The 22,073-nt window shown below is 45.2% G+C and overlaps 1 protein-coding gene across 8 annotated transcripts in view; it reads left to right on the top strand.

Annotated features, from left to right (window-relative positions):
* Window positions 1-22,073, top strand: part of SPDEF (SAM pointed domain containing ETS transcription factor) — a 1,047,406-nt gene that overhangs the window by 544,411 nt on the left and 480,922 nt on the right. For 5 of the 8 annotated variants that reach the window (XM_069756552.1, XM_069756553.1, XM_069756556.1 and 2 more), the window contains exon 5: window positions 4,070-4,222. In XM_069756552.1, the coding sequence (XP_069612653.1) occupies window positions 4,070-4,222 (153 nt within the window). Of the gene's footprint in view, window positions 1-4,069; window positions 4,223-15,255; window positions 16,436-22,073 lie in introns of those variants that run through there. The other 3 variants (XM_069756555.1, XM_069756554.1, XM_069756557.1) reach the window with 2 other exon arrangements.

Here is a 22,073-nt window from a genome sequence, read left to right as displayed (position 1 = left end):
TAAATTACAGACGCCTCTCATCTTTTTAAGTGGTGGAACTTGCACTATTGCTGGCTGACTAAATACTTTTTTGCCCCACTGTATATATATATATATATATATATATATATACTAGATGGCAGCCCGATTCTAAAGAATCGGGAGTCTAGAATCCATATATACTTTATTTATTCAAATGTAAGAATAATACAATTAATAAATAATAGTAAGAAAAAACAAAAATAATAGGCAGTATATGGAGAAAACACCAAACAAAAGTTCAAAATTGGAGTGAAAATGTCACTGAACCACTTCACAACTAAATATATATAGTTTTGGTAAATGGTATTATCATTTTTTTGACGAAATTCGGCAGGAGCTTGAAGAGCAACGTCACTGGGCCCGCCTCCACGCAGTAGAAACTTGCTGTGAGGTAAAAATTCAAAAATCACACCAAAATGGCGGGCGGAGTGTGTCACAGTACGGCACGTTTCTGATTGGTCGCTCGCAGCAGGCGGCAACCAATCAGACACTGGACACTGTTGACGTCACTTATCTCCGGACATTAGCTCCGGACATTAGCTCCGGACATTAGCTCCGGACATTAGCTCCGGACAGGAAGTTGGCACAAATTGCAGGAAGTAGTATTCTAGGCAATTATATATTAGATATATATATATTTTCTATATGTACAGTACAGTACAGTACAGACCAAAAGTTTGGACACACCTTCTCATTTAAAGATTTTTCTATATTTTCATGACTATGAAAATTGTAAATTCACACTGAAGGCATCAAAACTATGAATTAACACATGTGGAGTTATATACTTAACAAAAAAGTGTGAAACAACTGAAAATATGTCTTATATTCTAGGTTCTTCAAAGTAGCTACCTTTTGCTTTGATGACTGCTTTGCACACCCTTGGCATTCTCTTGATGAGCTTCAAGAGGTAGTCACCGGATATGGTCTTCCAACAATTTTGAAGGAGTTTCCAGAGATGCTTAGCACTTGTTGGCCCTTTTGCCTTCACTCTGTGGTCCAGCTCACCACAAACCATCAGGTCATCTGGCGTAGCACCCCATCACTCTCCTTCTTGGTCAAATAGTCCTTACACAGCCTGGAGGTGTGTTTGGGGTCATTGTCCTGTTGAAAAATAAATGATGGTCCAACTAAACGCAAACCGGACGAAATAGCATGCCGCTGCAAGATGCTGTGGAAGCCATGCTGGTTCAGTATGCCTTCAATTTTGAATAAATCCCCAACAGTGTCACCAGCAAAGCACCCCCCACACCATCACACCTTCTCCTCCATGCTTCACGGTGGCAACCAGGCATGTAGAGTCCATCTGTTCACCTTTTCTGCATCGCACAAAGACACGGTGGTTGGAACCAAAGATCTCAAATTTAGACTCATCAGACCAAAGCACAGATTTCCACTGGTCTAATGTCCATTCCTTGTGTTCTTTAGCCCAAACAAGTCTCTTCTGCTTGTTGCCTGTCCTTAGCAGTGGTTTCCTAGCAGCTATTTTACCATGAAGGCCTGCTGCACAAAGTCTTCTCTTAACAGTTGTTGTAGAGATGTGTCTGCTGCTAGAACTCTGTGTGACATTGACATGGTCTCTAATCTGAGCTGCTGTTAACCTGCGATTTCTGAGGCTGGTGAATCGGATGAACTAATCCTCAGAAGCAGAGGTGACTCTTGGTCTTCCTTTCCTGGGGCGGTCCTCATGTGAGCCAGGTTCTTTGTAGCGCTTGATGGTTTTTGCAACTGCACTTGGGGACACTTTCAAAGTTTTCCCAATTTTTCTGACTGACTGACCTTCATTTCTTAAAGTAATGATGGCCACTCATTTTTCTTTACTTAGCTGCTTTTTTCTTGCCATAATACAAATTCTAACGGTCTATTCAGAAGGACTATCAGCTGTGTATCCACCAGACTTCTGCTCAACACAACTGATGGTCCCAACCCCATTTATTAGGCAAGAAATCCCACTTATTAAACCTGACAGGGCACACCTGTGAAGTGAAAACCATTTCCGGTGACTACCTCTTGAAGCTCATCAAGAGAATGCCAAGAGTGTGCAAAGCAGTCATCAAAGCAAAAGGTGGCTACTTTGAAGAACCTAGAAAATAAGACATATTTTCAGTTGTTTCACACTTTTTTGTTAAGTATATAATTCCACATGTGTTAATTCATTGTTTTGATGCCTTCAGTGTGAATTTACAATTTTCATAGTCATGAAAATACGGAAAAATCTTTAAATGAGAAGGTGTGTCCAAATTTTGGTCTGTACTGTATATGTGCATATATCTATTCTATCCATTGTATTCTAACCTGTCAGTGTGATTTTACTATAGCTTCATATGAATTGCCAGCTTTTCAAAGGATGCGAGTGCTGTGGGATTTTTTTTCCTCGCACCCATAAGCTTTTTTTGTGGGATACAATCCAATTTCTGATTACAATCACAGCATGCTGCTATTGCTGCTATTTATTTTTTTTACAGTCCAATCGTGATCTGATCCGAGCTGGGAAAAAAAAGCAGATGAACACACAATCATATAATAACATTGATCCGAATTCAATCCGCTTTCTTTTTATCTAATTGCATTCGTCCGATTTCATCGCAAGTGGGAATGAGCCCTTTCTGTGTGATTGCCTTGCTATTTAGCCATCTGAAAATGGTCAGACCATTGCCAGTGGTAGCTTAGCACGGCGGTTTGTGTACCATATGCTCAGTGGTTTGTTAGGGCTTGTTTTCACTTGCGAGGAACACGTCCATGTCTCGCATGTGGAAACGAAGCTCTGGCGCCAGCACTCCGGCCGCATAGCAACACATGGAGCTGCACGCTCTGCTCTGGAGTGCTGGCGCCAGAGCTTTGTTTCCACATGCGAGACACGGACGTCTTCCTCGCAAGTGAAAACAAGCCCTGACTCTGATCTCTGTTGCCTTATCTCGGACTTTGCTTTTGACTATTCATTTGTGATATACTCTGATTTCAGTTGCCTGACCTCAAACTTTCTTTGACTATTTCTTTGTGTTGCCCCTTTGACGTACATCTCTGCTTTTGACCCAGACTCCTTGACTCTACCGTCTCATGGATTGTCCATGAGAAGTAACTAGCCAGAGTTATGGCTTGTTTTTTTGTGAGGCAAGTTGTGTTTTTAAATAACACCAATCAGTCTATCATGTGATGCACTGGAAAGTGGGTAAAAAATTTCAAGTGCAATTCCACAATTGTTTTTTGGGCTTTTTATTTATCATGTTCACTATACTAATCTGACCAAGCAATATGATTGATCAGGCCAGTACGATTATGCAGATATAAACATTTATAATTTTTTATCCATTTAAGTGGTGAAAGTGAAAAAAAAATCACTCAAAAATAAAAATGTGCTTTTATTGCCATTTTCAAGACCCATAACGTTTTTGGGATATGGGACTGTATGAGGACTTATATTTTGTGCAATGAACTGACCTTTTTGCTGATACCATTTTGGGGTAGGTACAATATCGTTATCACCCCTTATTGCATTTTATTGCAATGTTGCAGTTGCCAAAAAAACTTTAATTCCAGCAGTTATTCTCATTATGCTGTTTGACGATCGGATTAATTAATTCCATATTTTGATAGATCGAATTTTTCGAAAAGTAGCTCTACCAAATATGTGTATTTTTTATAGCTTTATATTTGGGGCAAAAGGGAATAATTTGAACTTTTGTTATTTTTTTTAGATTTTTTTTAGATTTTTACACTATTTGTTAATCACTTGAAGCTGTGATCATCTGATCGCTAGTGCTATACATTGCATCAGAACTGCTATGTGTAGCTCAAACCCATCGACGCATTGCGATCACATTAGGACCGTGCCTATGGGCACATGGAATAACTTGCCCCCTGTGTGCTATCAGACATCATCAGGAAAGATGCGGGCTCGGCATGCGAGACCGCAGCAAGATAGGGCATAACTGCACATCATATGTGTGAAGAGGTTAAGGTAAGCTTGAGGTAAGCTCCTGACTGTTTCTGTGCTGAGCTTTTAACAATAATTTTCCTATATTTTCTTTGAGTTATTTTCTGTATTCAGCAGGAAATGGAATTACTGGAGAGTGCTGGGCAGATGCAGAGGTCGACTCCTCCAGTTCTGGGCAGCCAATTCATTTATGGCAATTTTTAAAAGAGCTTTTGCTAAAACCACACAATTACGGACGTTCTATACGTTGGCTCAACAAAGAAAAAGGTAAGACGAGTTCTATTTTTCTCAAAACTTTATTGTTACTAACAGGTGATGGAAAAGTAGGTGTATTTTAGCATTTAAAATATAATGAAGTAATTCAGATGACATGCATGTGAATATAATAATAATAAGTTAATTATAATTAGCTGCTCACTCAGTATGTATGAGATTTTGTTAATAACTAAATTAATGACATCGCAAAGGTTTTTTTCTTTTCAATTAGAAGACCAAGGATTTTTAAGTGTTGAGCCTTAGGCTATGTGCACACGTTGCGGATTTCCATGCGTTTACAGTACAATGTGAACCTATGGAAAACGCAATCTGCAGTGCCCATGCTGCGGAAAAAAACACGCGGAAACGCTGCGGTTTACATTCAGTAGCATGTCAATTCTTTGTGCGGATTCTGCAGCGGTTTACACCTGCTCCATAATAGGAATCCACAGGTGTAAAACCGCAGGTGGAATCCGCACAAAAACCGCAGTAAATCCGCGGTAATCCGCAGTGAATTTTTCCTGCGGATTTGTCAAATCCGCAGTGGAAAAATCCGCAGAGCTCAAAACTATGTGTGCACATACCCTTAAAAGGATTGTCTAGGTTTGGGTTGAAAGTCTGCAGTCACCCTATATGACTGCGAACTCTTGAATGACAATAACCTTACACAGCTGTACACTTCCAGCTGAGCTCTACAATCTATATCAGCAGTTTTGCAGAGAAAAAACTGCAGACAGACTCGCTTTCAGGTGAGTGTCACAAGAGCGTAATAAAAATCATCCCAATTTCATAGGATGATTTTTTCTCACTTGTCATTTGTCTGCTGTCCGTGTGCAGTATGTATGTAATCCTTTTTTTAGGCAGCAGCTATTAATCTTTTACAGGACCATTTACAGTTTCCTACCTTACAAAATTGCAATGTATGAGTAAAAATTGGATGCCATAATGATAATCCATATGACATACAATTTTTTCCTCACACCCACTTGTATGAAATTGCATCGGAGTGAAACTACAGCATGCTGCAACATTTTACTCACAGTGAATACAGTTGAGAAAAAAAAACCGCTGATCTGCCTCATTGAATGACATTAGTCCAAGAGCAATGACTATTTTTATCAGATTGCACTCATCTGATTTATACAGTCTTGTGAGCGAGCCATACGGCCAGGCTGCCATAGTGAAGTTTTCTAGTCATATTGTTAGCAAAAATATGCAGTGGATATCATTTTATCCTTCCTAAGTCACATTTATATTTTATAAGAAACGTGTGCCATCTGTGTCTGAACATACTGCTGCCTGTCCTGTCTTTGCCACTAGGCTGTGCTGAACTAATATCATGGTTCCTGTTGGATGCATTCAGAATGTGTCAGTTTAGCTTTTAGATGTCATGGTCAGTATGGAAGTTCTTGTGTAGTGGTTCAGGGGTTAATGCTGTTGACCTCCCTCTGGCTGTGGGAGGGTTTTAAAGGGAATTTGTCACCCCCCAGGCATTTGTAACTAAAAGAGCCTCCTTGTGCAGCACTAATGCTGCATTCTGACAAGGTGGCTCTTTTAGTTATTGGTGTTGTAACTGCAGAAATAATCCATTTTGTAATTTGTCCAAAATACCTTGAATCAGTCCTGGGGGCAGGTCTTTCCCCCCCAATGCAGACGCAGCACTGCCGTCAATCATGCCCTCTTGGCGCCGGGTGCCGCCTCCTCAGCATTGTTTTCAAATTTCCCAGGGCCTACGCTGTTATGTTATCCCTTGGGCATGCGCAGTTAGCGCTGCCTATCTTCTGACATCATTTGCACCACCACGGCGATTAGGGATCAGCTGACGCTACGCAGTCTGAAGAAGGCGGAGGGAGATGAGTGAGAGGCGAAGATATGCACTGCGAATGCCCAGGAATCCCAGCCCCGCAGTGTGAACAAATCAGAAGACACTGCGGGGCGGGATCTCGGGCAGCGCAACCGCGCACAGGCGCAGTCAGCAAGACTGCAAATGATGTCAGAAGATGGGCAGCGCTAACTGCGCATGCCCAAGGGATAACATAACAACGCAGGCCCTGGGAAATTTGAAAACAACTCTGAGGAGGCGGCGCCTGGCACCAAGAGGGCATGATTGCATGATTAATGCTGCATCTGCATTAGGGGGGTAAAAACCTGCCCCCAGGACTGATTCAAGTTATTTTGGACAAATTATAAAATGGATTATTTCTGCAGTTACAATACCAATAACTAAAAGAGCCACCTTGTCAGAATGCAGCATTAGTACTGCACAAGTGGCTCTTTTAGTTACAAATGCCTGGGGGGTAACAGGTTCCCTTTAAATAGCCTCTTTTGGGCTCTGTCCCTTGTCAGTGATACTTTTGACCTCAGCTGAGTTCCTGATCCCCGATTATCTGAGGATCCTGCCTGCCTGTGTGTGATTGCTTGTGTATGACCCGGTCCGTTCCTGTTTCTGAGTTTGCTACCTGATTCTGTACTCTCTCAGTTTTGACATCTGCTTGTCCCTGACCTTCCGCTTTGTGTTTCCCATCTTATACCTCTCTGGTATCTCGAGCTTTTTGACCCTGGATTGTTATCGTCACTGTCTGTTTCCGTCTGTACTGTGTCATCTCCAGGTTTACCCGCATTAGTCTGGCATTCCCCTGGGCTTCTCTAGCCCAAGCTCTAGTCCCCGGAGTCTGGGGATTGTCTCCGCCCCCTGACACTACCCTTGTGGTCACGTGCTTCAGGTCTTCTTTACCTGAAACACTCTTTCCCACTGCGGCTGTCCTGTTCCTCTGGAATCTTTGGGCACCATCCGCTCAACTCAGGACACGCGCACTGGCTCAGTAAGCAAGGGCAGTGCTGTGTCCCTTACATTAGGAACACGAATAGTCCCAAAAACATATTTATCTATTACCATGCATAAAATGGCATATAAACGCTGAGTAGCATATCTATCAATGGCCAAAAACGACTCAAAACATATATAGGACAACAGGAGAGCAAATGAGTCAAAAGGACATGCCACTATTGAAACAAATTTGAAAAATCTTTATTAAATATAAGATTAAAAACATACAAAAAACTACTATACAACGTATGTACAGAACAGCGGAGCAGTCAATATAACCAGTAATGGCATAGTAAACATGGGTGTGTGGACAGATACCAGCAAATAATAAGGAGCGGTAGGACTATACCTCCATATGGGCACACATAGTGTGATAAAGTGTATCAAAAAACTGCGGTACACTGAGCGGGGATTAGTTACAGATTGAATATATTATATGTTGTATAAGTGAACAGGAAAACGGGGGGAGGGGAGCCTGTATATAGAGCATAACATATCATGTGGCCTCTACTGCTCTAAGGCACACCCTCACCATATAACCTGCCAGATATAAGTAACCTGTGTGGTGGATAGCACCCAAACAAACAGGGCCGCAGCCGCAGGAAAGTTAACAACGGTATTTACCCATATATAGAGAGGATAGTCTGTCCGGTCCTTAATCCCCAACGCACGTTTCGGTGCGGGTTCACCTTACATTAGATTGCTGAAACTAGTTGTCCCAACCCTATTCATCTGTGTTTTGCTGCAGTGAGCTGATATGTAATTTGCTCTCTTCTGTTAGTCTGTGGCTGTCAGTTATAGTTAGATCAGCTAGACTGGTCACTCTGATCCTTTGCTCCTGTTTACTATTTTGTAAATCCCGTAGCCTGACTTCAGCTTGCATTTTGGCCACCTTTTGGCCTTCTGATTTTGTCCCTGATGTGATATCTTGGTGTTGAACCTGTGTGGCGACCCCTCATGCCTATGGTTTGCTCCTCCAGACATCATTCCTTTATTGGAATCTATACAATGGACCCTGCTGTAAAACCAGATACCTGTACAAACGGTGAAAGGATGAATTTTCCTCTGGAATCTGCCAGACCTAGTGGGGTTTTCCACGTTGCTCTGAGGCCTCCTTCACACATCTGGTTAATAAAATGTATGAGTGTGACTGTCCATTTTTACAATCTGGGTATTTTTTTGGGCTGTCTGTATGTAAGTGTGTCACATCAGAATGGAAATGACAAATTTTTAAATTATGTGCAAAAATGATAAATATATATATATAGATAGATAGATAGATAGATAGATAGATAGTAATGATTTCTATTATGTTACATAAATAATTAAATGATAAAACGATGTGGGGTTAACCCCTATTTTATGAAACCAGCAAACGTAAGGCAGACAGCTGAGAGCTGATTTTATCAGGCTGGGAAGGTCTGTGGTTATTAGGCTTTCCCAGCACCAGAAAGTGCGCATCACATTAGATATGCTAATTCTGAGGCTTCACCTTTGCTCTCAGAGTTTTGAACCCGTCATAGTCTAGTGATTCTGATTTAGACTCTGGAGACCCATCGAATCTAAATAGTGGTGATGTCAGTAACATTACCGCTCTTCACAGTCGCCAGGTCACACAGAGGGTAGCATGAGACTCGGAATGTCTGAAGAGCGGTACTGGCTTAAAAAAGTAGGGAGGACTCCAAGTCGTTTTTTTCATAAAATTTTTTTATTTAGCACTACAATCTAACTATCTCTATTATCTTTTCACACCACTTAAAAATCTGTACTTTCAATACTACATTCTATTCCAGTAGGTGTCTCACAGACAGCACATTGATGTCACACCATTTGCAGTACTTGTTGTACACGGATCATTAGACTTGTATGGGTCTGTGTAATCCATGCCAACGGTTAAAAAACGGACATGTCTACATGTGGTTCATATGAGACAAAACCAAAAAGCACCAACAACAGCTTTTATGTCCAAAATAGCAAGTAGTACTTTATTAAAGATAATAAGATAAAAACAAGTAAAGGGGGAACATGGGGGAACATGCAACAGTGCAGCACAGAACGTGCCCACTAAGAGCCGTGGACGGCATATCTCAATAATATAAATGGACAATGCATAGGTGAAGTAAACATGTCACAGCGTAGCCAAATATATAGCCATAGTCGGCTTATTCAGATGACATAAGGATATAGGGCATATTGTAATATAGCATGTAAACTGACGTAAAAACATACCCAGGTATATGTGCCCGTCACCACGCCGTACACCGCTGACCCCGACGCGCGTTTCGGTTATATAAACCTTCCTCAGGGGGCGTGCCGAGAGTCCACATGTGCCGTCTTATATAGTGGGAATGTACCCGCACCAACCGGAAGTAAAAAACCACGCTGCAATAGCAACAGGCCCAGAGCCCACAGCGATGTAGCGCCGGAAGTAGGGGGGCGTCGCCAGCACGTCGTTATAGCAACGACCATATCAGCACATCATGACGCTACCGCGTCCACTAAGAACTTGAGGGACGCTCACACCTCGGAAGTAAGGAAACGTTGCCATGACAGCAACCGCAGCGTGCAGGTACGTCACCACCCGGTCAGCTGACGCCGGAGCACATGGGGCCCCACGTGACCAAGCCACAGACCGACCTCAGGGGGCGGAGCACCTGCACCACAGTGCGTCCATGGCAAAAGACGCAGGGATGGGCAAAATGGCAGTAGCGGTATAAGTAATTACAGGACGAACAGTGGAAAGAACTAATATATACAAATACCGAATGTAGGACAACATGTAACGATTGATAAATAGACCATTACAGATAACAATATAAATACAATGGATAACGAACGGACGGAAGCTGGGATCTAAGCTCAATATACATGAGTAACAGAACAGCAAAGAAGATCCATATATACTCCAGACAGTAGCACATAGTATATCAAACAACAGTGTTAAATATATATGGGACCTTAAATCAGAGATAACAGTATGAAGAATGTCACCACATATTGCGCATATAAACAAATATAATGTCCAGACGTAGAAATGGTCCCTCAAGAAAATGACAATAGTTGATCCAAGCGAAATCCGCCGTCGTGTCCAATGTCATCATCAACTCAACGATAAAACTTCAGGCATGAGCCCACAAACGGTATAGCAATACTAAAAAGGAAACACACTTGTTAAAAACAAAATAAAAGAAAAAAGGCAACGTAGCACAACACTATAAACATGGCAGGTGCGCAGAGGCAGGGCGACTACAAAAAGGGGGCAAAGGAAAGGTTCTCGTTGAGTCCATGGGGATGGACTATCTTTAAGGTCCATATCCAACGCGACTCCATCATACCCAGCCGTTTAGATAATTGGCCCCCCGAATATTAATCCGGAGGGTATCAATACCACGAACCCGCAGTAATGAGCCATCACAATCATGAAATGATTTAAAATGTCGTGGCAATGTCTTGAGGGTGGAAGTGTCCGCCTGCGCAGCCGCCGCCTGGATGCCCAGGACGTGCTCCCTAACACGGACTTTCAGCTGGCGGGTTGTCAGACCAACGTAAATTAAGCCGCAAGGGCAAGTAGCATAATAGATAACATATCTTGTAATACAAGTTATACGCTGTCTGATATCAAAAGTTCTCTTGCCGCTGGAGTCTGTGAAGGTAGCACTCCGATCGATATTAGGGCAGGCGACACATCTGCCGCAGGGGACACAACCACCCCCAGCAGAGCCACCATCCAAAAATGTAGATACATGTGGTCCCACATAATGGCTCCTAGTCAGATGGTCTCGAAGATTTTTAGAATGACGAAAGGTGATTGATGGTTTATCAGGGAGGAATCTACTAATTATGGGGTCTACCCTGAGAATAGGCCATGCTTTCTCAAGAGCAGACCTCACCCTACCAGCTTGAGAGCTAAAGGTGGTAATGAACCTCACCTGATCGCCACGACGTCCAGTATCTGATCTATTCCCATACAACAATTGATGGCGCGAGGTGTGTTTGGCCCTGTGGTACGCTTTTTTGATTATTCTACTACTGTACCCACGGGCCAAAAAACGTTCCCTTAGATCCGAAGCTCTTTTCTCAAAATCTACCTCTGTAGAACAAATACGGCGTAGTCTCAGGAACTGTCCAATAGGGACAGACCTGATCATATGGGATGGATGTCCCGAGGTCGCATGGAGGAGCGTATTAGTGGCTGTTGCCTTCCTAAAAATGTCCGTCCGAGCCATATCTGCGGTGTCTCTGGAGATCATAACATCCAAGAAATCAATCGTATCCGGACTCCATGTAAATGTAAGATGAATGTTACGGTCATTGCTGTTAAGCACGTAAACAAATTGCGCAAGTTCGATGGGTGTGCCCTGCCAGACGAAGAAGATATCGTCGATGTATCGCGTCCAAAGAGGGACACGATCCACCAACCCCTGTTCGTCGGACAGGAAGAGGTCCCTCCCCAAAAACCCCAGGAAGAGACAAGCATACGAAGGCGCAAAAGCAGCCCCCATAGCCGTCCCCTGGAGCTGCAGGTTGAAGGACCCCTTAAACACAAAAAAATTGTGAGTAAGAGTGAACTCCAGTAGTTCCAGCAGAAGGTCCCTCAGACCACGAGATAGTGTAGAGGTCTCAAGATAATACTTAACGGCTGCAATGCCATCACCGTGTCTAATATTTGTGTAGAGGGACTCAACATCTGCTGAAACTAGTAGAGTATCACTACCAAAACACAAACCATCGACCCTGCGCAATAGTTCCCCAGTATCTTTTAGAAAAGAGGGAAGGCTGGAGATCAAGGGTTGGAGGTGGAAATCGATCCATCTATTGATATTCTCAAGGAAGTTTCCCCTGCCAGATACAATCGGCCTGCCGGGCGGCGACGTGGAACTCTTATGTATCTTCGGGAGGAGATATAAGGTAGCAATAGTGGGTTCAGCCACCATCAGTGCTGAAGCCAGTTCTTTGGTGACAATGTCATTCCGGAGCGCCCGCTTAATGATATTATCCAGCTGGGCACAGTATGCAGAGAGGGGGTTATATGTCAGTTTTTTATAACATGTAGCATTATTTAATTGTCAGAAGGCCTCCCTCTCATACATAACTGTAGGCCACAGAACGACATTGCCACCTTTGTCTGCCGGTTTAACTACCACATTAGGCAGATCCCGCAGAACCCGAAGTCTGGATCTCTCCTCCCGCGATAGATTGTCATGGGGGATAAAACCAGGAATTTTGTTGAGTTCCTCCGTCACCACCCGGACAAATAGATCTATGTTGGCACATGATGACAAAGGGGGAAACTTCCTAGAGTGAGGACGCATGGAAGGAGGAACCTTACCTCCTTCGTGTAGATGTTCGATCGCCAACTCCTCCAAGATCCTCAGCGCATCTTGTTCCTCCTCTGTGGGGAAAAGTAGATGTAAATCATTGTTGAAAAAGTGTCGCTTAAACAGCAATGACCTAGCGAACATATACAAGTCCTTCACCGCTGTGAAAACATCAAATTTAGATGAAGGTGAAAAGGACAAACCCCTCCCGAGCAACCGCAGATCGGCATCAGACAGACTATAGCCACTTAAGTTGATCACCTTATTATCCTTGTTCTTGGAAAAAGATGGTACTACAGCAGATCTTTTATAAGGATGGAAGGTATGATCACGAAATCTAGTTCTATCAAGTCCACCCACTGCGCCCTCAGATACAGACGAGATATCAGAATGTCCACTGGCAGATGATATGGAGGCATTCGATATAGTCCTAATCCTAATCTGATTATCAAGTGCAGCAATGCTAATCGTGTTCAAGTTGATAAGCAGCTGCATAAGGGTAAAGGAACATACATTGCAGGTATCCTCCCACTTGGTTACAAAATCATCATCCTCCACTGGGTATGATGGAATCACGCGGACCCTAAGGCCCCTAGGGATCATCTTATTTTCCACATATTTTTCCATAAACGACCTATTCAACCACATCCTGGTACGTTTGGAGATCATAGTCTTCATGGACATTAATCCCTCGTCCCATATTGAGTCGCCCGGCCGCTGCGCACCATTCCCACTACCCCCAAAAACCTGGTCCATCTGGTTGAGCCAGGATTGTTCTTTGGCTCGAAAGTCCATAATGACATCAAACAGGCCTGTGCATAACACAGAAAAGAACAGTAATGAATACACAACAAATGACATCCTAAACATGTGGGGAGAGGATAACTAAATATAGGGTCCAACAATGGAACAAAATAATATTCCCCACCACTAATATGGACGTAGGCAGGACAAGCTGCAACATTACACTGAGACAAAACCAAAAAGCACCAACAACAGCTTTTATGTCCAAAATAGCAAGTAGTACTTTATTAAAGATAATAAGATAAAAACAAGTAAAGGGGAAACATGGGGGAACATGCAACAGTGCAGCACAGAACGTGCCCACTAAGAGCCGTGGATGGCATATCTCAGTAATATAAATGGACAATGCATAGGTGAAATACATAAGAGTTCCACGTCGCCGCCCGGCAGGCCGATTGTATCTGGCAGGGGAAACTTCCTTGAGAATATCAATAGATGGATCGATTTCCACCTCCAACCCTTGGTCTCCAGCCTTCCCTCTTTTCTAAAAGATACTGGGGAACTATTGCACAGGGTCGATGGTTTGTGTTTTGGTAGTGATACTCTACTAGTTTCAGCAGATGTTGAGTCCCTCTACACAAATATTAGACACGGTGATGGCATTGCAGCCGTTAAGTATTATCTTGAGACCTCTACACTATCTCGTGGTCTGAGGGACCTTCTGCTGGAACTACTGGAGTTCACTCTTACTCACAATTTTTTTGTGTTTAAGGGGTCCTTCTACCTGCAGCTCCAGGGGACGGCTATGGGGGCTGCTTTTGCGCCTTCGTATGCTTGTCTCTTCCTGGGGTTGTGGGAGAGGGACCTCTTCCTGTCCGACGAACAGGGGTTGGTGGATCGTGTCCCTCTTTGGACACGATACATCGATGATGTCTTCTTCGTCTGGCAGGGCACACCCATCGACCTTGCGCAATTTGTTTCCGTGCTTAACAGCAATGACCGTAACATTCATCTTACATTTACATGGAGTCCGGATACGATTGATTTCTTGGATGTTACTATCTCCAGAGACACCGCAGATATGGCTCGGACGGACATTTTTAGGAAGGCAACAGCCACTAATACGCTCCTCCATGCGTCCTCGGGACATCCATCCCATATGATCAGGTCTGTCCCTATTGGACAGTTCCTGAGACTACGCCGTATTTGTTCTACAGAGGTAGATTTTGAGAAAAGAGCTTCAGATCTAAGGGAACGTTTTTTGGCCCGTGGGTACAGTAGTAGAATAATCAAAAAAGCGTACCACAGGGCCAAACACACCTCGCGCCATCAATTGTTGTATGGGAATAGATCAGATACTGGACGTCGTGGCGATCAGGTGAGGTTCATTACCACCTTTAGCTCTCAAGCTGGTAGGGTGAGGTCTGCTCTTGAGAAAGCATGGCCTATTCTCAGGGTAGACCCCATAATTAGTAGATTCCTCCCTGATAAACCATCAATCACCTTTCGTCGTTCTAAAAATCTTCGAGACCATCTGACTAGGAGCCATTATGTGGGACCACATGTATCTACATTTTTGGATGGTGGCTCTGCTGGGGGTGGTTGTGTCCCCTGCGGCAGATGTGTCGCCTGCCCTAATATCGATCAGAGTGCTACCTTCACGGACTCCAGCGGCAAGAGAACTTTTGATATCAGACAGCGTATAACTTGTATTACAAGATATGTTATCTATTATGCTACTTGCCCTTGCGGCTTAATTTACGTTGGTCTGACAACCCGCCAGCTGAAAGTCCGTGTTAGGGAGCACGTCCTGGGCATCCAGGCGGCGGCTGCGCAGGCGGACACTTCCACCCTCAAGACATTGCCACGACATTTTAAATCACTTCATGATTGTGATGGCTCATTACTGCGGGTTCGTGGTATTGATACCCTCCGGATTAATATTCGGGGGGCCAATTATCTAAACGGCTGGGTATGATGGAGTCGCGTTGGATATGGACCTTAAAGACAGTCCATCCCCATGGACTCAACGAGAACCTTTCCTTTGCCCCCTTTTTGTAGTCGCCCTGCCTCTGCGCACCTGCCATGTTTATAGTGTTGTGCTACGTTGCCTTTTTTCTTTTATTTTGTTTTTAACAAGTGTGTTTCCTTTTTAGTATTGCTATACCGTTTGTGGGCTCATGCCTGAAGTTTTACCGTTGAGTTGATGATGACATTGGACACGACGGCGGATTTCGCTTGGATCAACTATTGTCATTTTCTTGAGGGACCATTTCTACGTCTGGACATTATATTTGTTTATATGCGCAATATGTGGTGACATTCTTCATACTGTTATCTCTGATTTAAGGTCCCATATATATTTAACACTGTTGTTTGATATACTATGTGCTACTGTCTGGAGTATATATGGATCTTCGTTGCTGTTCTGTTACTCATGTATATTGAGCTTAGATCCCAGCTTCCGTCCGTTCGTTATCCATTGTATTTATATTGTTATCTGTAATGGTCTATTTATCAATCGTTACATGTTGTCCTACATTCGGTATTTGTATATATTAGTTCTTTCCACTGTTCGTCCTGTAATTACTTATACCGCTACTGCCATTTTGCCCATCCCTGCGTCTTTTGCCATGGACGCACTGTGGTGCAGGTGCTCCGCCCCCTGAGGTCGGTCTGTGGCTTGGTCACGTGGGGCCCCATGTGCTCCGGCGTCAGCTGACCGGGTGGTGACGTACCTGCACGCTGCGGTTGCTGTCATGGCAACGTTTCCTTACTTCCGAGGTGTGAGCGTCCCTCAAGTTCTTAGTGGACGCGGTAGCGTCATGATGTGCTGATATGGTCGTTGCTATAACGACGTGCTGGCGACGCCCCCCTACTTCCGGCGCTACATCGCTGTGGGCTCTGGGCCTGTTGCTATTGCAGCGTGGTTTTTTACTTCCGGTTGGTGCGGGTACATTCCCACTATATAAGACGGCACATGTGGACTCTCGGCACGCCCCCTGAGGAAGGTTTATATAACCGAAACGCGCGTCGGGGTCAGCGGTGTACGGCGTGGTGACGGGCACATATACCTGGGTATGTTTTTACGTCAGTTTACATGCTATATTACAATATGCCCTATATCCTTATGTCATCTGAATAAGCCGACTATGGCTATATATTTGGCTACGCTGTGACATGTTTACTTCACCTATGCATTGTCCATTTATATTATTGAGATATGCCGTCCACGGCTCTTAGTGGGCACGTTCTGTGCTGCACTGTTGCATGTTCCCCCATGTTCCCCCTTTACTTGTTTTTATCTTATTATCTTTAATAAAGTACTACTTGCTATTTTGGACATAAAAGCTGTTGTTGGTGCTTTTTGGTTTTGTCTCAGTGTAATGTTGCAGCTTGTCCTGCCTACGTCCATATTAGTGGTGGGGAATATTATTTCGTTCCATTGTTGGACCCTATATTTAGTTATCCTCTCCCCACATGTTTAGGATGTCATTTGTTGTGTATTCATGTGGTTCATATGGACAGATGCAGATGGGGCTTGTAAAAACACGAACAGGTATGCAGCCCCATAGATTATAATGGGTGTACATGTGTATGTGTGAAAAGGGATGCCACATATACTGGAAACACAGACGTGTGAAAGGCGTCAGATGTCGTGTTTTAAGCCTGTGGACTTTGACAGGTGTAACAACACTACCCTAAATATTATATTTGTTTTAATCTGCACATTAATGTGAAATAATTTTCTCTTTCCCCCATGACGGCACCACGGAGAGAGGGATCCGCCCTCAGGGACAGGAAACCTACAGGTGAAAAAGGCGGTACCTCTCTCCCACATCAGTTCGGTTTCTTGTCCCTGACGGGGAACCTACAGCATACCTGATTTGTCGTGGGATGTCGGGGGTCCTTCTGGCTGGTTCTAGGCAGCGGGGGGTCCTGCCTCGGGCATGGTGGTTTCTTCCTCCCCGAAGGCCACGATTCCGGGGTTAATGGACCCTGTGCATGTGCAGAGGGGAGAGGCAGTGAAGCAGGATACCAGTCTGCCTCTCCCTAAAATACAAATGGCCGGTAATAGGTGGCTGCGGCCACCTGGTACCATACCGCCAGTCCACCTATGGCACAGGACGATGGTGGCGGAGGTGACCTGCAGGAAGCGCCGCAACTTCAGTGGAGCATCAGCGGCTGCACCAGCGCTTCCAACGCTCCCTCCTGGAGGCCGGGTGCCGGCAAAGTGAACAGCGTGCGCACGCGCTGGCTGCATTGCATCTCTGGGAAATCCATAGTGCGATGGTGCGGAGGTTATTTCCAGGGCGGCGCACTGGGTAATTGGTGCAGCGGCGTGCCTCCCGCTTGGAGGAAGATAAGAAGCAGCTAGTGGAAAGGCCGGTGCTCGATTTTTTTCACCATGAGTGAGAAGGAGCAACAGCAGAGGAAGCTCTGCAGTCCCCTCCAAAAAAGCACAGCCAGCAGCTACAGCGCCACCACCAGCAGCGGCGACAGCAGCAAGATACCTCTTCCCAGCATCGCAGTTCAGGATCCCAGCGCAGCAGAGGCTCCAGTGGATCCGAAAGACCAGTAGCGGTTCAAGTTGAGGGAGCAACTCCTATGTCAGAACCGGTATCCCCATTACAGTAGGAGGGTAAGTGAGCTCCATGAAAGTTCATCTTCTAAATAGGGTTTATTGTGTGTTCTTAGGGGAAGAAGTGTACAGCAAAATCCAGACACAGAGTATGTCCGATCTGCTCTGTAGAACTACCCGCTACGTGGGTGAAAAAGCTATGTTCTATATGCATAGAAAACCCCAATAGGGTTGAGCGAAACGGGTCGGACATTTTCAAAAATCGCCGACTTTCGGCAAAGTGGGGTTTGGTGAAACCCGACCCGATCCTAGTGTGGGATCGGCCATGAGGTCGGCGATCTTCGCACCAAAGTCGCATTTCGTATGACGATTTCAGCGCCATTTCTCATCCAATGAAGGAAGACGCAGAGTGTGGGCAGCATGATGACATAGGTCTCAGTCCCCACCATCTTAGAGAAGGGCATTACAGTGATTGGCTTGCTTTCTGCGGCGACACAGGGGCTATAAAGGGGCGTTCACGCCGACTGCCATCTTACTTCTGCCGATCTTAGCATAGGGAGAGGTTGCTGCAGCTTCATCAGAAGAAGGGATATAGTTAGGGAGGGAAGATTAACGTCAAAACTGCTTGTGCTGTAGCGATTTCCACTGTCCAACACCACCTTTTCTTTGCAGGGACAGTGGCGTTTATATTTTGGTGCATCAGCGCTGTAGCTTATTAGGCTGCCCTATAAGGCTCCCTGATAGCTGCATTGCTGTTTGTACGCCGCTGTGCAAACCAAATGCTTTTTTAAAAGCAAAAATCCTGTTGCTCCTTTCTGCACAGTTCTCTTGTTTCTTTGTCCACACTTTTCTGTGCAGCAGTCCTTTTTATTGCTGCCATACTTGTTGTGAGATCATTTTAGGGAGATTGAAATTGTACTACAACCCTTGTATTTTTTGATATATCTGCCAGCCACGTTCTGCCACTTGCATTGTGTAGTGTAATACACAGGGCCTGTTTTTTTGCTGCAGTCTCCCCCCCAAAAAAGGGAGATTTCAATTACCAACAAGTTTATATACGTCAGTTCTGTTTGTTGTATATCTGCCATCCACGTTCTGCCACTTACATTGTGTAGTGTAATACACAGGGCCTGTTTTTTGCTGCAGTCTCCCCCCCAAAAAAGGGAGATTTAAATTACCAACAAGTTTATATACACCTTCTACCTTGTTTTACAGTACCATATAACGGTTGTTATTTTGGTTAGATTTTCCCAAAAAATGAGGAAGTCAGGTGGAAGAGGCCGTGGGTGGTCGTTGCCAGCTGGTACTGATGGTGGTGGTGGTGGTGGAGCATATGGTGGTACTGGGAAAAGCAAAATAGCACCTAAGGCTGGAGGTGTTGAGCCAGCGTCATCATCTGGCTACACAAGGCCTCGAAGGCTCCCTTATCTGGGAGTAGGAAAACCGCTTTTACAGCTGGAGCAGCAGGAAAAGTTTTGGCTTTCCTTGCTGACTCAGCCTCTAGCTCTTTCGCCTCCTCTTCAGAAAGTTCGAAATATAAAAGCAGCGAGTCGTCAGTGGATGCTCCCGGTCAGGAACAAGTCGCTTCCTTGTGTCCTTCACGCAAAGCAAAAGTGAAGGATGCGGCAGGCGAAACTACAGTTTACTCCATGGAGCTCTTCACACATACCGTGCCAGAGTTAGAAAGGGAAATAGTTAACAGCCCATTACAAGATGAATCGGACATGGAGTGCACAGATCCACAGCCACAGCTAGATTATTATGCTGTTCTATTGACTCAGATCACTATATTGCCTCGCAGTGTACTGAGCCAGAATCTGACTCTGATGAGACTATGGTGCCCCGTTCTGAACGCTATAGCACCTTACACGGTGACACAGAGGAAGGTGCACATGACATTGAAGAGGAGGTGATAGATGACCCAGTTGTTGACCCAGATTGGCAGCCATTGGGGGAACAGGGTGCCGCTGGCAGTAGCTCTGAAGCGGAGGAGGAGGAGCCGCAGAAGGCATCAACATCGCAACAGGTACCATCTGGCAGGCCCGTATGTGGCCAAAAAGGTTTGCCAAAACCAAAAACACTTTTAGGACAGCGTGGCCATCCGGTGAAAGGAGAACAGCGTGCAATGCCTACAAAGGTATTCTATAGTAGGAAGAGTGCAGTGTGGGAATTTTTTAACCAAGATCCAAAAGATCAGTGCAAAGTGATCTGTAAGAAATGCTCAAAGACCTTTAGCAGAGGGAAGAATGTCCAAAATTTAAATACAACGTGCATGCGTAGACATTTAACCAGCCTGCACTTGCACGCCTGGACTAACTACCAAATGTCCCGTACCGTTGGTGCACCCACTCAGAATGATGGTAGTCAGCAATGCTACATTGCTTACCTCACTGTAAGCCCACCGGTTAGGACACCACCAACAGCAAATGTGGAGGTATCATCGCAAGGCCAAAGCAATCATAGAATCACAAGGTTCTTGGTAGGAAACACTGTATGTACAGTAGGCCAACATCAAGAATACCATCACCAACCCTCTCTCAATCTGCCATGTCCAATACCCCCCACCCCCCGCTAGTTCCACCATATGCAGCTCTCCAGTCCAGCTCATCCTACAAGAGACTCTCTTTAATAAAAGGAAGTACTCATCCTCTCATCAGCGTACATAGGGTTTGAACGCACACATTGCTAGACTAATCTCGTTAGAGATGATGCCCTACCAGTTGGTTGAAAGCGAAGCTTTCAAAGCCCTGATGGCCTACGCAGTACCACGCTATGACCTACCCAGTTGACACTTCATTGCGAGAAAAGCCATCCCAGCCCTCCACCAGCATGTCAAAGACTGCATTGTCCATGCACTCAGGCAATCAGTCAGTAGAAAGGTGCACCTCACAACAGATGCATGGACCAGTAGGCATGGCCAGGGACGTTACGTGTCCATTACGGCGCACTGGGTAAATGTGATGGATGCAGGGTCCACAGGGGACAGCCATAGAGGGACAGTTTTGCCTAGCCCACGGTCTAGGAAACAGTTGGCAGTAGGCGTTCGACACCCCTCCTCCTCCTCCTCCTCCAGAAGCGAAAGCTCTTTCACAGAGCGCAGTCGCCCAACCACTCCATCCTCAGCTGCCAGTGTTGCACACGAGGTGTCACATTATGGAACAGCTAGTGGTAAGCGTCAGCAGGCTGTGTTGGAAATGAAGTGTTTGGGCGACAACAGACACACCGCAGAAGTACTGGCTGAGTACATGCAGCAAGAAACTCTTGCTATATCTTGAGGCAGGCAAGGTAGTCAGTGATAACGGAAGGAATTTTATGGCTGCCATAGCCATTTCAGAACTGAAACACATACCTTGCCTGGCTCACACCTTGAACCTGGTGGTGCAGTGCTTCCTGAAAAATTATCTGGGGTTACCAGCCCTGCTCCTGAAGGTGCGAAGACTTAGCTCGCACATCCGCCAGTCGCCCGTACACTCCAGCCGTATGCTGAACCATCAGCGATCGCTGAAGCTTCCCCAGCACCGCATAATAATCGATGTTGCAACAAGGTGGAACTCCCCACTGCACATGCTTCAGAGGCTGTGCGAACAGAGGCATGCTGCAATGTATTTGTGGGAGGATACACATACTCGGGCAGGCAGTTGGATGGCAGACATGGAGTTGTCTGGTGTGCAGTGGTCGAAGCTACAAGACCTCTGTCAAGTCCTTCAGTGTTTTGAGGAATGCACACGGCTGGTAAGTGCAGACGACGCCATCATAAGCATGAGCATTCCACTAATGTGTCTGCTGATGCAAAGTTTGATGCACATTAAGGAGCAGGCGTCTGCGGCCGAGGAGGAGGGAAGCCTTGATGACAGTCAGCCATTGTCTGCTCAGGGAACTCTCCTGAATGAGGTGGCGGACGAAGAGGAGGAGGAGGATGATGGGGATGAGTATTTATGGGAGGGAGGATGCTTCTCAGGGTGCAATCGAAACTGGTGGCATTGCAAGGTCAGGTAGAGGGTTTTTGCGAGAGACAAGTGATGTTGATTTGCAAGAGAGTGCTCCTCAACCCAGCACAAGTAGTGAATTGACACTTGGAACATTGGCCCACATGGCTGATTATGCCTTGCGTATCCTAAAAAGGGACCCCCGCATTATAAAAATGATGACCGATGACGATTACTGGTTGGCCTGCCTCCCGGATCCACGATATAAAGGGAAATTGGGAAATTACAAAATATCATGCCACATGAGAACCTTGAGCAAATATTGGCTACCAAACAAGCAACTCTTGTAGACCGTTTGGTTCAGGCATTCCCACCACACAGCGGCGGTGATGGTTCTCACATGAGCTGTAGGGGGCAACATGGCAGAGGTGTTAGAGGTGCACAAATCAGAAGTGGCGGACAGGTA

Source organism: Ranitomeya imitator, chromosome 3 (assembly GCF_032444005.1).
Source record: "Ranitomeya imitator isolate aRanImi1 chromosome 3, aRanImi1.pri, whole genome shotgun sequence".
NCBI lineage: Eukaryota > Metazoa > Chordata > Amphibia > Anura > Dendrobatidae > Ranitomeya > Ranitomeya imitator.
This window is presented reverse-complemented; position numbering and strand designations above follow the sequence as displayed.